The sequence below is a fragment of the Phyllostomus hastatus genome, unplaced genomic scaffold (assembly GCF_019186645.2).
Source record: "Phyllostomus hastatus isolate PE091 unplaced genomic scaffold, TTU_PhHast_1.1 phas_scaffold_1066, whole genome shotgun sequence".
NCBI lineage: Eukaryota > Metazoa > Chordata > Mammalia > Chiroptera > Phyllostomidae > Phyllostomus > Phyllostomus hastatus.
Genome location: NW_025334004.1, coordinates 9187663 through 9204328, shown reverse-complemented (window position 1 = coordinate 9204328; position 16666 = coordinate 9187663). Strand labels below are relative to the sequence as shown.

The following is a 16666-nucleotide window of genomic DNA, read 5'->3' as shown; positions in this document are numbered from 1 at the left end:
TTTGTTTCCCAGCCAAATTTCATCAGAAAATACTATTGGCTCTGTCTTCAGAATAGATCCAAAATCCAATCACTTCTCACCACTTCTACTGCTACCACCCAGAACTGGACACAATCATCTCTCACCTTTATTATAGAAGTTCTCTCCCAACTAGTCTCTCCCATTCTGCCCTTGCCTCCTTTCAGTTTGTTCTTTATACAGCAGCCAGAGTAATCCTATCAAAATGTGACTTGGATCAAGTTTCTCCTCTGCTCAAAACCCAGGGTGATTTCCTATTTCACTGTAAGTAAAAGCAAAGGTTAAACAATGGCCTGCAAGGCACTGGAAGGTCTGTTTAGGCCAAACCAACCTCTCAGCTCGTACTTCCTTGCTCTCTCCCACCCAGTCACCCTGGCTTCTTTGCTGTTCCTCAAACACCTAATTTCTCTTTGGGACTTTGTACTTGCTTGCCTGGAATGTTCTTCCTGGAGACAGTCACTTCATCCCCTCTTTAAGGTCTTTCTTCAAAAGCACCTTCTATCCTACCATCCTATCTAAAATTGTAATCTCCCAACATTTCTTATTCCCCCTTCCCTGCTTTAATTTTCTCCTTAGTACTGATCATCACATAATATACCACACATTTTACTTTTTTTTTGGCTTATTATATGTCTCCCCTCACCCCTCCAGCCAGCACATAAGCTCCATGAGGTTAAGGATTTTGTTTTGTCTCCTGCTGTATCCTCAGTGGCTCAAAAAGTGCTTGACATACTCTTTGCTCAACAAATATTTGTTGAATGAAAGAGTCCATCTCCATTCTGCTGGCTCTTCTCCATCAAACAAATGCAAATTCACTCCAGCTTTAACAGTCTTCCCTTGATCCAACTCATCCCACAAGTTGGCTCTCTCCTGCCCTCCACCAACTCACTGTTCCTGCTTTCTTAACTTCTGCTCTTAAACCTCTTAATATGACTAAATATTTGACTAAATCTGTTTTCACCAAGGACACTTATAAGCACCAAATTTTCAAACCCAATCACTGTATTTCTTCCTCTGTAAAAGGTACCATTAGAGGTTTTTACATTTGTGGGGGAGAGTACAGACTGTAGGTAGGAAACATAAAATACATTCCAATTCCCAAAAACATTAATTACACTGTGGGGCAGGGATAGACAGCGGGAGGTATGCTAGAAGAGGAGAAAATGAATACCTATTCTCATTTTCTTTCTTGCCTACTCTGCAACTCTGGCACTTCTTGGTATGGTTCTCAAAACCCCCTCTCCCTTGACTATAAGATTCAGACTCTCTCCTTGGCTTTCTCAAGAAAACACCTTTTAAGGCATTCCTTCTGAATCTCTTTTCTTAAATTCTTTCTCTTCCCATCCCTTTAATTAATATTGTGTTTCCTTAGGTCCCATTCTTCATCCTCCTTGTTTTCATTCTCTGCACTTCCCAGGGTGACTTATTTGTACTCACACTTTTAACCACTGACTCCATGCTCCAACCCCAACTTCCATTATCTCTCAACTTCGGCCAGACCTCCCCAAGCTCTGGACCCAAATTTCTAGCAATCAACATAAGATCTCTTCCTTAATGTATAAACACTCATATCTAGCACGTGCTAAGATGAACTATTCTGCCTCCTCCCTGCTCAAGTCTGCTCCCCTCCACCATTCCCAGCCTTACATACAAACATTTATTGACCAAACCATCCAAATATAAACTTGATCATCTTGACATCTTCCTCTCTTTCCCTCCCAACAAACCACCTAGCCCTCTAACTCAGACTCTACTTTGGAAATAGTGTCTAAATCCTGCCCCTCCCACCCATCCACTATTCAATGCCTTAGGTGCAGGTCCCCATCATCTCTCAACTACTGGACTGTTGCAGGAGCCCAATATTTGTCTCTCCCCATTGCTCACCAACTTCTTGCTTCATTCCCTAAACTAACACCAGTCACACAAAGCCAAATCTTATGACCAAATCTTATGTATAATGATAGCATAAATGAAAATACTTTGCCATACTCTCCCACATTCTTGTGAAAAATCTGCATCTGTATCCTAAAAGAAATGGGTTTTCTCCCCATTATAATTAAGAAATGACACTAATGGCCAGTATCGCCTCTTCTGAGACAGAACAGCATGACCAGGGCCAAGTAAATAGAGGACTTAGTTGGCCCTTCCAATACCCATTAACTTGGGAACAACAAAAGTTCATTATGGGGAAAAAACAGCACAGTGGAATGGGAAGTCTTTGGGAAATCTTGGGTTTGTTGTTTAGTCTTTCTTTATTTTATTTGTTTGGGTATTGGTTGTTGTCTCTAAACTGGCAGCCATATGTCTACCATAAGTATAAAGAAACTTTACAAGTGATCTCCAACAAAAGGCATTACTTGGGCAAGGTACTGTTGGGGATCGCCTTGCCTGGTCTCAGTAAGCTGTAATCCACCGTGACTTAGGCTGAGTGAAAGACCCCCAGACCAGGAGTCACTAAGGAGACAAAACTTATTCCCCTGGCATGAACGCTGCCTGTTCTAATGCCTGGCTCCCTTTGCATGATCAGCAGTCAATGACAGGTAATAATTCGCTGGGAAAGAGAATGAATCTAAGACAGACATGATCATGTGGGAATGCCCTAAGGGAAGAAACTCGGGTCTGTGGATATGAAGGGGTGATCGACATCAACCCCCGCCCCCTTGGCTTTGTCAAAGCCTGAGTCCTCATTCTTAGATGTGAGAAATCCAAGTCTCCTGGCTGCCTTTGTCTTCTCTGTTAACTCAGGCCTGCGGAAATAGCAGAGCGGTGCAGCCCAGACCAGAGACGGCGGACCCCCGGGGTAATCAGGCCTGGGACATAGAATATGCAAGATCCTGTGAGATCTGTTTGCTGGAGGATGTTATTAGATTAGAATTTGAAGGCATAGACAGGAAACCAAAACTGCCCTTTGAGCCCTGTTACTCCTTTCAAATATTAAAACTCCAATCTCTGCCCTGAATCACAGCGGGAGTTCTGTCTGCACCTTTGTAAGTCACCTACTTCTTTTTATCTTTTCTGCCACACTGTGAATCCACAAACTAAGTCTGTATTCTCAATAAAAATCTGTTTGGGAATGGAAACGAGGCGTGTACTCCCCACTAGAGAGAGTGGCCATTCCATTCCTATTTCCCCACAGGACCTGGTTGTCTCTGTGTATGTTTTTCTCGTGTTTCAACGAGCACCCGCAGCAGAGATGGATACTGCTGGCCGGTATCCACCACAAGGTACTAAATGAAACAGGAGCTCACTCACCAGCTCAACAGAGGCTTGCTCTCAGTGATGAACAGGCAAAAGCAAGAAAACGGGACCAGAGAAGGGTCCTTTCTGAACATATTTCTGTCTCTGGAAAACAATATTGACAGACTTCTGACTAGCCCCTCTATCCTCTGAAACATGACTATATGATGATAGGACTTTTGTCTTTCTTACATCTGAATGAGCTTTTCTGACTAGAAGATTGTCTTTCAATGGAAGGCGAATGAATGCACTTGGTGACTGTATTCTTCTAGGATGCAAACAGAATCTGAGGGAGCCAAGGGCAGACCCTGCATTCAAACCCTCTAACATTGGATGTCAATGACCCTCCATAGAGCTTCCTTAGATCCTTTTAGAATAAGGTGAATATACACACATTCATTTATATGCACACACAAAAATAATCTCTTTTCTTTCAAGGATGAGGCCAGAGATTAGATAAATTTTGCAACAAAGTAGAAAGAATAAAAGAGGAAAATCTTTCTTCCAAAAGAGATATGACGCAAGAAAGAATGGGAAATCTTTCTTTGTTTACTTTTTAGTTAGCTACAAGAGAATGTTGCTGTGAGAACAGAGCAAACTAAGCTAAAAGATCTCTTGGAAACTAAAAACATTGTAATTGAATGAAAGTTTATACTGGAGATAATTAAGGAAAATTGAATTAGTAAAGTAGAATACAATCTTGGGAAAATATTCTCAGGATACAAAGAAAAATAAATGAAGGAGAGGAGGGAGGGAGGAAGGAAGGAGGGAAGGAAGGAAGGAAGGAAAGGAGGCACGGAGGGAGGAAGGGAAAGGAAGGGGAGGAAAGGGAATGAATGGAAGAGCAGGGCAAGGAAAGGAAGGGAAGGAAAAAAGAAAGATATTCAGGTTAAAAAGAGCTGTCCTCAAAGAATCAAATTTCTCAAGCCAATAGAGGACTATCTCCAATTACTTAAGGGAGATAAAATTTCTATATTTAGATGAGTTGTCACTCTCTTATCACATTGATACCCTTTCTAAAAATTACTTTGGTATTCCTATCAGATCATTATGAAAGAAACCAAAATTAAGACCTCAAGAATGGGGAAAGGCATAGTGAGAAAAGAACTATTTTGAAATCAACTAAATGCATGGAGTGGTGAATTTGATTATTAATATCTAAATAAAAAGTTAAAGCCCTGTGAAACAAATGACTAATAGAATTTTCAGACTTCTGGCCAAGATGGAGACACAGGTAGATACACTTTGCCTCCTCACACAACCAAAAGAAGGACAACAACAAATTTAAAACCAAAAAATAACCAGTTCTGCCAGAAAATCAAAGTGTATGGAAGTCTGACAACCAAGGAGCTGAAGAAGAAACATTCATCCAGACCGGTAGGAGGGGCAGAGATGGGCAGCCTTGATGGAGAGGACTCATGGCAAGGCTGCAGCTGGAGGACCAGGTGAGTGGGGCAGTAGCTGCCAGACCACGGCGAGCAAGAGGGTGGCTGGTGGACAAGGTGGTTCCACATTCGAGTGCAGATAAATTTAGAGGAACAACTGGGGAGAGAGACAGACTGAATGACCCAGGGTTCCAGCACAGGGAAATAAAGCCTCAAAACCCCTGGCTGTAAAAGCTGTGGGGTTTTCAGCAGCGGGAGGGACTTCCAGATTCACAGGAGAATTCGTTGGAGAGATCCACAGGGTCCTATAACACAAGCCCACCCACCTGGGAATTAGCACCAGAAGGGTCCAATTTGCTTGTGGGTAGTGGGCAAAGTGACTGAAAGCTGGCCAAGAGCTGAGCAAGCAGCATTGTCCCCTCTCAGACCCCTCTCCCACATACAGCACCACAACGCAGTGATGTGGGTTGCTCTGCCCTGGCAAACACCTAAGGCTCTGCCCCTTATAACATAACAGGCATGCTGAGACAAAAAAATATGGCCCAAATGAAAGAACAGATCAAAGCTGCAAAAACAGAACTAAGTGATGAAGAAAGAGCCAACCTATCAGATGCAGATTTCAAAACACTGGTAATCAGGATGTTCACAGAATTAGTTGAGTATGGTTGCAAAATAGAGGGAAAAGTGAAGGCTATGAAAAGTGAAATAAAGAAAAATGCACAGGGAACCAACAGTGAAGAAGAAAAGGAAACGGGGACTCAAATCAACGATTTGGAACAAAAGGAAGAAATAAACATTCAACCAGAACAGAATGAAGAAATAAGAATTCAAAAAAAAATGAGGAGAGGTTTAGGAACCTCTGGGACAACTTTAAACATTCAAACATCCAAATCATAGGGGTACCTGAAGGAGAAGAAGAAGAGCGACAAATTGAAAACTTATTTCAACAATAATGGAGAACTTCCCAAATCTGGCAAAGGAAATAGACTTCCTGGAAGTCCAGGAAGCTCAGAGAGTCCCAAAGAAGTCAGACCCAAGGATGCACACACCAAGGCACATCATAATTACATTTCCCAAGATTAAAGATAAGGAGAGAATCTTAAAAGCAGCAAGAGAAAAGGAGACAGTTACCTACAAAAGAGTTCCCATAATACTATCAGCTGATTTCTCCAAAGAAGCCTTACAGGTAAGAAGGGCCTAGAAAGAAGTACTCAAAGTCATGAAAAGCAAGGACCTACATCCAAGATTACTCTATCCAGCAAAGCTTTCATTTAGAATGGAAGGGCAGATAAAGTGCTTCCCAGATAAGGTCAAGTTAAAGGAGTCCATCATCAATAAGCCCTTATTATATGAAATGTTAAAGGTACTTAAGAAAAAGAACATGATAAAAAATATGAACATTTAAATGACAACAAACTCACAACTATCAACGGCTGAACCTAAAAACAAAAGCAAAAACAAACTAAGTAAATGACTAGAACAGGAACAGAATCACAGAAATGGGGATCACGTGGAGGGTTATCAGCAGAGAGTGGCAGAGGGAAGAATGGGGGAAAAGGTACAGGGAATAAGAAACATAAATGGTAGGTATAAAATAGACAGGGGGAGGTTAAGAATAGTAAAGGAAACATAGAAGCCAAAGAACTTATATGTATGACCCATGGACATGAAGTAAGGGTGGAGGAATACTGGTGGTGGGGGCAGGGGGTGCCGGGGGTGTGCAGGGCTGAGGGGAACAAAGGGGAGAGAAAAATGGGACAACTGTAATAGCATAATCAATAGAATATATCAAAAAAATTTTAATATTGCAATTTATAACATCAGTTTAAATGAAACAAGAAAGGAAAACACAGGAAACAGAAGTTCTTGAATTCTTATCTTTCATAACAGAGTCAAAAGCTACTATTGTTCATTATTTTGATATTAAGATAAACTTGAGTTCAGGAATGTTTTTCTTTTAGTATTTAAGATATCTATTGATAAGAATAAAAATAAAATGTCTGTTATTCACAGCTTTGTAGAAATATATATATAAAGAAACAAAAGTCCAGAGTCTATATAGCAAAGAGCACTATACGAGAAAACATTAAACACTAAGGAGAATAAAACAAGAATGATCAGTAAAGTAAATCTGAGCTAAATTCCTCAATGAAAACAGATAATAAAATTGGATTTTAAAGCCAATATTTTACAGAGGATACATCTTTTGGTAGAAATCGACAAGCTGATCCTAAAATTCATATGGAAATTCAAGGGATCTGTAATAGTCAAAACAATCTTGAAAAAAGAAAACATAATTGGAAGACTCATATTTCTTGATTTCAAAGCACTACAAAGTTATAGTAATCAAGACGGTGTAGAATTGACACAAGGATAGACCTGTGGATTGTGGAAGGGAACTGAGAGTCCAGAAATAAACCCTCATACTTACAGGCAAAGGAGGGATAAATGGGGGTGGTAAGAGACTTCACCTTTGGCAGTGCGCAGGTGATGTTTTGTTAAGTTGTACACCTGAAACCTGTATGGTTTCGTTACCAATGTCACCCCAACAAACTCAATTTTAAAAAAGTCTCCCTCCAGTGACCAGAGGGGAGAGAAGAGGGAATTTCAGGGGGGGAATGGGTAGGGTTTACAGGAACAAATTTGGAAGAGACATGGACAGAAACTAGGGGTGGGGGGGAAATGGGGGGGAAAGGGGGAGGGTTGGGTGGGTGGGTTGGAATGGGAGTAAGTGGGAAAAAACTGTACTTGAACAATGATTAAAATAAAATTTTAAAAAATAAATAAATAAATAAATCCAGTGATATTCCAACTAAAAAAAAAAAGTCTCCCTCTTCCTCCCAACTATAGGAACATTTGTGACTGCATTTAGGGCCCACCTGCATAACCCAGGATAATCTCCCAATTCAAAATCCTTAATTGAATCAAATCCCAAATTCTTTTCTTTTTCCATATAAGGGTAACACTCAGACATCTAGGGATTAGATGTCTAGCTATAATCTTTGCAGCCTACCAGTTACTATATCAACCCAAAAAAGAAGAAAATGAAGGACTGGCCAAGTCGCTCAGTTGGTTAGAGCATCACACAATACGCCAGTATTGCAGGTTCCATACCCAGCCAGGGCACATACAAGAAGTAACCAATGAATGCATAAATACATGGAACAACAAATCTCTCCCTCTCTCTCTCTCTCTCTTGCTCTCGCTCTCTCTCCCCCTTTTTCTATATCTCTAAAATCAATTTTTTAAAAATTTACAAAGAAGAAAGAGAAATATATAAAAAAGTCTTTATGATTGTTTCTAAGATTAGCAAAACAAAGAAATAAAAGGGCATTAATCAAAATATAGTATCAACATTTTATATAGCTTACACTAGAAAATATGAGTACCACATTATTAATTTCTATTTGCCAACTCTTGTTCCCTGGAAACATTTCAGGTCCTCCCTACCTTATCTTTTCAGTGCAATGTCTAAAAAATTATTTTGCTGGTGACACATCATTACTTCAGATGTCTTTTTGTGTGAGTGTCTGATTCTGTATCCACTGAGTAATACTGTTCCAATTTCATGGTTCAGAAATTCTGACCCCCACCTCCCAAATCCTGCCAATATACCTACCTCCTGACTCTGACCTCCTGGAGTCTGCCATGGTTAGCTGGGAAGAAAAGGACTGGTAATTTTCACACATACCCATTCCATACCTTTAAAGGTACGTAACTATTCAAGGCCCACCTGCTTAAGATGCTATCTGAGAACTTTATCTTCCTTTCTTATCTCTCCCAAAACCTTATTTTGTAAGACTCCTTTCTGCATCACTTTACATTCCTTTTATATTCCCAACTCTCCATTACCCCTCCTTTTCTAATAAACTGCTATAAAAAGGATTCACATCTCATTTTTTTCCTAGAACTGAAATTATCATAGGTATCAATAAAAGTATACAAAAGTAAATGCATATATACTATAATTTTGCATAGAAGAAAATCATGGTTGGAGAAGGACTGCCATGTAATTGAAATGACTGTGTAGATTTATAAATATCCAATTTTATGTCTTAAAAACAGACTATATCTTATTCACAAGTGTTCATAGATTTATAAAAATTCACTACATGCTTATGTACAAAGAAGCTTCAGAAACCATAAAATCATGTTCTCTATTATGAAATAAAATAAAAATTAATTAAAACTAATGGTTTAAACAAAAATAACAATTACTTGGAACTTAAAAATTTATTATCATGGGTTAAAGAGACATTAAAAATACAATATCAAGCTACTTTGACAACTACAACACCACAGATAAAACATGTATTGAATGTATCCTTAGCTATAAGTCTCTGCACAAAGCACTAGGAGAAGATTCAGTGAAAAAATTTCAAATACGGCAGAAAAACTTGAATATCTTTATTTTACGAAAAGCTCACATAAATTAATTTAAAAACATAAAATCCAAAAAATAATAAACACACGAGGTATTTAAACATACACAATACAAAAGAAGAATTTATGTAAAAATATATCAAATTTACTAGTAATTAAAGAGCTACAAATTAAAACAACATAAAAGTAGATAAGACTATTTTAAAAACAAGAACAAAAACACCAAAACTGTCAAAAACGCAGCAAAACAGGAACTGCCTGTGGGAGGCTGAAGGATCCACTCTTAGGGATGGCACCTTGGCAAAAGTGACCAAGAACTTCAAAACACATCTACAGCTTTTAACCCAGTAATTCTGCTTCTAGGACTTTGTCTTGAGTGTGCCACCCAAATATTGAACAATGTCACACACAAAGATGTTTATAGGAAATGGTCACAACCTAAATGTTCGATAACAGCAGAATATTTACATAATATTTACATAATATTTACATAAGTGATGTTAACTATGAAAATTATGCTAACAAAGACTATGCTATAAGATGGAAAGTGCTTTTGTGCTACACTAAAAGCCAAGCTTGCAAATTGTACATACATGCAGCCTAATGATTGCAATGCCATCTCCTAATTTTCCAAGGTCCTAGTCAAGTAACTGCTGAAAGAGAGAAACAACCCAGGCATAGTATTCAGTAAAAGGACTTGCAAGGAAATACACCAACGTATTGTCATAAGTGATTATTTTCTTCTCTCCTCTAATGTGTGTTTTCACATTTCCTTTAATGGACATGTGCCATATTACTTACACCCTTACAGACCTGAAACTGTCTACATTATCCCTGTAAATTGAAAGGAAACACCTCTCTCTGTAGGGAATGTACTGCCATTGTTCCTGGGTCTCTAAAGTCATTCTGATATTCTAGCACAAAAACTGCAGGATAAAGGCATGTCAGACAAATTCTCCCATGTTCTTTTCTCCAACAGTTTCTTTTTCCTAATGATTCCTTCAATTTTTCAAACCTATGGAAATTCTGTCAGTCCTCTCTTCCCTCCTTTGCACCTGGGATGTTTCCGCCTTCACTCCTGCAGGGTGGAGATAACGCCCCAGGCACGCTGCTCCCAGTCTCAGAGGCCCGAGTCCCTGCTAACCCCAGTTCCCTGACATTCCAATCGCCCAGCAAAGGGTTCTGGAGGCAAAATGTTCTGCTCCAGAGATTCTCGGGTTCAAGGCAGGTCATAAAACTAGTTTAGGAAAACTTGGAGCTATGGAGAAAAAGTGAGAGATACTTAGAAAACCCAATGCAGAGACTTTTGATACATAATAGTTTTGTGCGGCGAACATTCAGACTTGTTTCTTGCATAACAACTTGGGGGCCTCCATGTCCTGTTCTGAATGTGTATTAACTTAATGAATGAACAAAGAAATGAATGAATGAATGAACGAATGAGCGAATGAACGATGCTTCCCATTATCCTGCAATGACATAGCTGATCAATGACTCAAAGTGATGGTTGGATGGTCATTTGGTACCAAAATAAACCCTGAGATTAAGGCACGCAAGGACCCTATAACATGGCTAGTCAAAGTGTGGCCTATAGCGGGGCAGCATTACCGCCACTTGAAAGTTTGTTAGAAATGCAGAATCTCAGGCCTCACCCCAGAGCTACCGGATCAGAATCTGCATTTTAACAAGATCACCAGGGACACATATGCCTGTTAAAGTTTGAGAAACACTGCCTCAGAACCCGCACACGGTCACCAAGACAAAGCTAGTGCTTCTGTTCTTGTACACTTCCATGCAACCATCAAGAGGTTTGATGATTCTTCCCCACACAGGCTGCCTTCAACATTGACCTTGCTCCAAACTGTGGCAGGGAACAGACCTCACAACAGAACAGACCCTATGTGACTTGTCCCAGGTCTCACCACTCTTTGAGGCTGAGTCTAGCACCACTCACCTCAAAGGGGGATTACATGCTAATGCCCTTGGGCACAAGCACTCACTGGTTAAAGAGAGTGCAGAAGCAACCCAAAAGACAATGCAAGGGAGAAAATACTCCTAAAATGCAGTTTAGCCAAGTAAAAGCAAGACTAATTAATCACTGGCATTTGTAAAAGCTATTTGCCACATGTGCCTGATGACCATGCAAGATAATTATGATTAAGGAAATTATTTAATATGCAGCTGATTACTTTGTAAAGGTTTATTTTATTACATGACTGGTAATGCCAAATTTATTAAGACTTTATTTATTTTTGGAGAGAGGGGAAGGGAGGGAGAAAGAGAGGGAGAGAAACATTGCTGTGTGAGAGAAACATCAATCAGTAGCTTTTTACATGCTCCCAACCCCCAAATGGGGACCTGGCCAGCAACCCAGGCCCGTGCCCTGATCAGAAAGGGAACCAGCACCCTTTCAGTTCTCAGGACAGTGCCCAGTCCAGTGAGCCACACTAGTCAAGGCCTGGTAATCCCCAAATTTACAGTCAGGGCTGAACTTTGGACTTCTGCCACCAAATCTCCGGGACGAACATGTAAATAGGTTCCCTGCTCAGAACTTGGAAAAGGTAAAAGAGCTGTTAACTTTTAAATCTGGGCTGTGATTTTGCTCAGACTCAGAAGGGGCTTGTTTTGGGCACCAGATTCTACTCATCTTTCTAGGTCCAACTGAAATGTCATCTTCAAGAAGTTCTCCCAGAAATCATCACTCCCTATGCTGTTTCTCATGGCATTTTCTTTGGATTTGTATTACAGATATTAGGGAGGTAGGAGAACATCTGCATTAGCACCTCCGGCTTTGTAGGCTAACTATATAGATCTAAATTCCTCCTCTGCCTGTTACTAACTGTGTGACCTTGTCCATGTAACTTCCCTTCACAGCTGTCAGATGCAGAACCCCATACCATAGGTATATTCTGAAGATTACATGAGACAATACATTAAAAAATTACAGTGCCTGGCACATAATAAATATTGAATCCATGTCAGCTATTATTACTAGCACTTTACCAAGTCTGGCTTTAATTAGAGTTGGTTGTATATGTGCCTGTCTTTCCCGCTAGACTGTGAGCAAACTGTTTATATCACACACATCTGGCATAGCGGCTTACAAATGGTAGACACAATAATATTTGTCAAATTGGTTTGAAGGTATGCCAAGAAGAGGAAAGAAAGGGCGTTAGAAGCAAATTTAATGTACTTCATGATTTTACCCAGGGCCAGCCTCGGTAGTTGTTTTCTTCTATTACCAGAGCCCATTGTTTTAGACTATGCTATAAAATGGGGCTGGAGAGGCATTATTTCTGGAACCAGATGTTCTATTCAGAGAGTGAGGCTGTTCTATGAAGAATCTGAAAGACTGGCCAAACTGGGTGCCCTGGCTCGGCGCCGCATCAGCTTTGAATGTCGCCCGCCTAGTAAGGACACATTTTGTTTTTCATTTACTTAGAGGGTTGTCTTTATCAATTGCACAGGAGCTGTATGTACCAGCGGGAGCTCCACAACAAACTTCAAGTTCGCCTCTTTAACAAGCCTCCTGACTCTAGGATGAGCATCAACTAAAATAATACTTAGTTTACTAAATATTCGTCGAGTGCCCATTATAGGCTAAACATTGCTCTAGATACTGAAGCTCCAAAGGTGAGTAAAGAAATTATAGTTGGGGGAGGGAGGAGGCAATGCAGAGGGCAGCAATGTAGACTAGTGTGACCAGCCGCCTTAGACATTCAGAGGTGTTGTAGAAACACCCAAGGCAGAGCCTAATCCAAGGCTCGAAGGGTTAGAGAAGGCTTAAAGAGGAAAGTAACAACTAAGATGAGGCTTGAAGGAGCGATTGCAACAGCTAACGGGTATTGAGTATATACTATAGGCAGAAGACCCTGTTCAGAGAACACTGCATGAATCCCTCGTTTAGTCCTTACAATAACCCTATGAGGTAGCTGCTATTCTATCCCTTCATTTTTACCGACTAAAGGGGAAGGAGAGAGCCAGATAAGCCTTCAGGAAAGAGGTAAGTTTCTAGCAACAGCCTGGAGGCAAGAAAAGAAGCAAGGTCTTTTGGGGAACTGAAAGTGGCTCAGATGGGGACAAAAATACACTGATGACTGGGCTTGCTGCTTAGAGGGGAAGCCAGAGGCGGGGATTTCTGGTATAGCTTCGCTGTGCGGTTCTTGTCACCTAACCCCTCCTGGCCTCAGCCTCTCCTTTTTGTCAAAGGTAATTATGACAATACCTAGGTTCTACCACAGAAAAGGACCATGAATACCAAATGAGAAAAAAGTATGTTAACTTGATGGAAAGCACAAATTCCTTCGCAGACATGCAGTTTCACCAGTAACATTACACCGGTAGCTTCAAGGATTTGCAAACCTGGAACTAACGGGGTCGGTAGTAGTGAGAGCCTTGGGAGTGGGGGGAACAGAAAGGCCAGCGGGCAGATGCTGTGTCCCGCCACCTGCATCCAAATTCACCACTTACTGTGTGATCCCAAGGGAGGCCAGCTATTCTCCCACTACTTCAACTTCATCATCTATAAAATGGGGATGGTAACGTAGCACTCATTTCATAAGTTAACGTAAGTAATAAATGGCACGTGTAACACGCTTAGAACAGCTCCCAGCACAAAGACTCAGTAAATGTTAACAGCTATCATTATTATCCTTATTAAGAAGTCTGCCAGTTGCTCATCCCATTCCTCCACATTCTACGTGATAAAACGTGTGAGGATACTAGAAATGAGACAGGATGAAGAAGCTTTGCAACCTCACACACCCACACTGCTGCAGAGATTCCTCCTGGCTCCCACAGACCGGCAAGCAGCTAGCTTTCCGTCCCCGCGGAAAATGACCAAAAGAGGTAAAAGACAGAGACTGCACACCCATTTGTGCAAAGCAGGCTGCTGTTGTAGTTTTTATACAAAATCTAAATATAGGCAGTCAAATATGCCTTGCTTTTTTAAGATAAAACCGTTCTCCTGCCCTGCATCCCTTCTCTCCCCTGCTTCTCCCCTCCCCTTCCATACAAGTACACACTCCCAGACTCCTTCCAAGAAATTTGTCTTTTGCAAGACATACTCGGGGGTCCTGTTGTGACAGCCTCTTGCTACATTAACTTCTCTAACTCCCTGCAGAGAAGCCTTTGCTAATTTTACAACAGGAAAGCACACAGGAAATTCGAGAACAAAACAAATCTGCACATTGAGCCCAGCATCTTCAAGCAAAGACGCTGAGGTACGCCGACCGAAGCAAGACGACTCTGGACTATTAATGAGGCAACTGCCTCTTAAACTGCAAGGGGACGGAAGAAGTCATTTACCTCTTTAAAAAAATCTGAATACAAGTGGTAATGAATATTCATGATCCCCTTCAGCTGCCTCAAGAGCCATTCTAGACAACCACCGCGGGGCTCTGCAGTCTTAAAGTTTCCCAAAGTTCTTTCTCTGCCTCCTCTCAGAAGGAGAGGGGTGGGAAAGTTCATTTAGGGCTTTTTGCCTCTTGGTTTTTCAAGTACTTGCTTTTGGTCTGGGCTTTGGATTTTTATTTTTTCCTCTGTTTTCTTTTTTTTTCTTTTTTGTTTTTAAAGATTCGGATGAAATCAATTTTGCTCTTACCCTTTACATCTTCCATAATTGGCAGCTTTTGTTTTCTTCCTCTTTGCTCTTTTTTTTTTCAGTCTCTGCTTGCTGTGGTCGGTCTCAGTGAGAGAGGTACTCAAGGAACAGAGATATAACAGACCCTCCGGCTCGTGGGAGGGGCTAAATCGTCCCGTTTAGGAAGGAACCTCAAACTCAGTCTTTTTCATTGACTGGAAACGACAGATTGGCCGTGGCGAGGAAAGCCCAGCTGCTCATTTCCGTGAAGCTACAAGAACGCTTCCCAGGGTTGTAACTTTTGGTATTCGTGTTCAAATGTCTCGCGCGCGCTCTCTTCCTCTCTCATTGTTGCAGAAACCCATTCCCCCACCCCCTTGCAAAATGTATCTTGGCTGCAAGCAGAAATGCTATTTACTTATTGCAATTTTGAAGCCAGATAACAAGAAACTTGCTACCTTGATACCCACTGGGAAAATTGGGATGCAAGAACAGTTCTTCCCGCCCCAAGAAGCTGAGCACTTCTGGTTCCTGATGAGCAAGCCCTTTACGAGGCTTATTAGACCCGAGAAGCAATGGATCACCCAAGCGACGGACCAGGACGCTGAGGCAGAAGTCCTGTAATTGGAGGGAAGGCTTGATGGAACAGCGAGGAGGCTGCTTGCTGGGAACAGCTCTAGCGCTGTGCTGACCCAAGTTGTACACTTTTTTTTCTTCCGAACTATTACTCCTGCCTCTGAAGTTTTCTGAGCAGGAACTGCCTCCCCCAGGCTTTCCCAAGATGACCCAAAAGCTGATAAGACACTGACCAAAAGATTTTCAAAACTGTATGTGAAGTTATTTTGAAATCAGGACAAAAGCTAATCGCTCTGAGAGAAAGGTAAGTCCTCAAGTCCCACGGCTGCCTGGGAAGCCTCTCCCTGGAAGAGGCCATCAGAAACCTTAGCCTTTTATGTTTGAGAGAAACGTCAGACATCTAGTCTAACCAAGGTTCCAGTCGTGGAACAGTGAGGCCACGTGTTCACAAAGATAAAGAGCAGGCAGCTGGTCTCTCCTATTTGCAACTACACTCACCAGAACCTGATACAGTTTCTCCCACCATGCAGGCTCACTGTAAATATTTGATGAATGGTTGAATGAATGAATGGCAGCAAAGCAGGAATATAGATCTGGTTCCTAATTCCCAGTTCATGTTTTTTTTTCTGCATTGCTTCTCCAGCAGGAGAATTTTTTTTCTAAATCCAAATATACCATAAGACATTTTCTTCATGTAAGCCAGTACATTTTTAACCATCGAAGATTGTATTTGACTCCTATATAGAAAATATATTCTTAACTACATAGTCAGGTGCCACTTAATGACACATGCTATGTTCTGAGAATTGTGCTGTTAAGCAATTTTGTCCTTGTGCCAACATGACAGGGTGCCTTTTCACACATCTAGATGGGGTAGCCTACTATACACTTGGCTTCTATGGTAAAGACCATTTTTTCTAGGTACAAGTCTGCACAGCACGTTACTATACTAAACAACAGATTACATCAAGTGCAAGACAAAATGATGCAACCAAGAAACACTCTAAACACGGGATGTGTGAGGCTGCTGCCCGCATAACACAGCACACCGTTTTATAGCAAACTTTTTTTTATGTAAGTGGGAGTACACTCTAACATAACAGTAAGAAGATGATATAGTAAATATACGAACCAGGAGCATAGTTGTTTATTATCATTATCAAGTGTTACGCACTGTATGTAATTGTACATGCTACACTTTTACACAGCTGGCAATGCAGTTGCTTTGTTTATACCAGCATCGCCACAGACACTTGAGTAATGTGTTGCACTATGCTGTTTCCATGGTTATGTTATCACTAGGGATAGCAATTTTGTAGCTCCATTATAATCTTATGGGACCACCTTTGTACATGCAGTCTGTTGACCAAAATGTCGTTATTTAGTGCATGCCTGTATTTCAGTCGCTTTCATTTTTTAGTAAGAGGAGGGCTAACTTTTTCGTTTGGGCATCTCTGTTGTGACCTTGCACAGTGCCTGCCCCATA

At 41.0% G+C, this 16666-nt stretch overlaps 1 protein-coding gene across 2 annotated transcripts in view; it reads right to left on the bottom strand.

Moving 5' to 3' along the window:
* ENTPD1 (ectonucleoside triphosphate diphosphohydrolase 1) overlaps window positions 1-15430 on the bottom strand; it is a 108769-nt gene extending 93339 nt beyond the window's left edge. For both annotated transcript variants that reach the window (XM_045854322.1, XM_045854324.1), the window contains exon 1: window positions 14626-15430. In XM_045854322.1, coding sequence (XP_045710278.1) covers window positions 14626-14641 — 16 coding nt within the window. In that variant the 5' untranslated portion in view covers window positions 14642-15430. The remainder of the gene's footprint in view (window positions 1-14625) is intronic.
* Between the last annotated feature and the right edge of the window lie 1236 nt (window positions 15431-16666).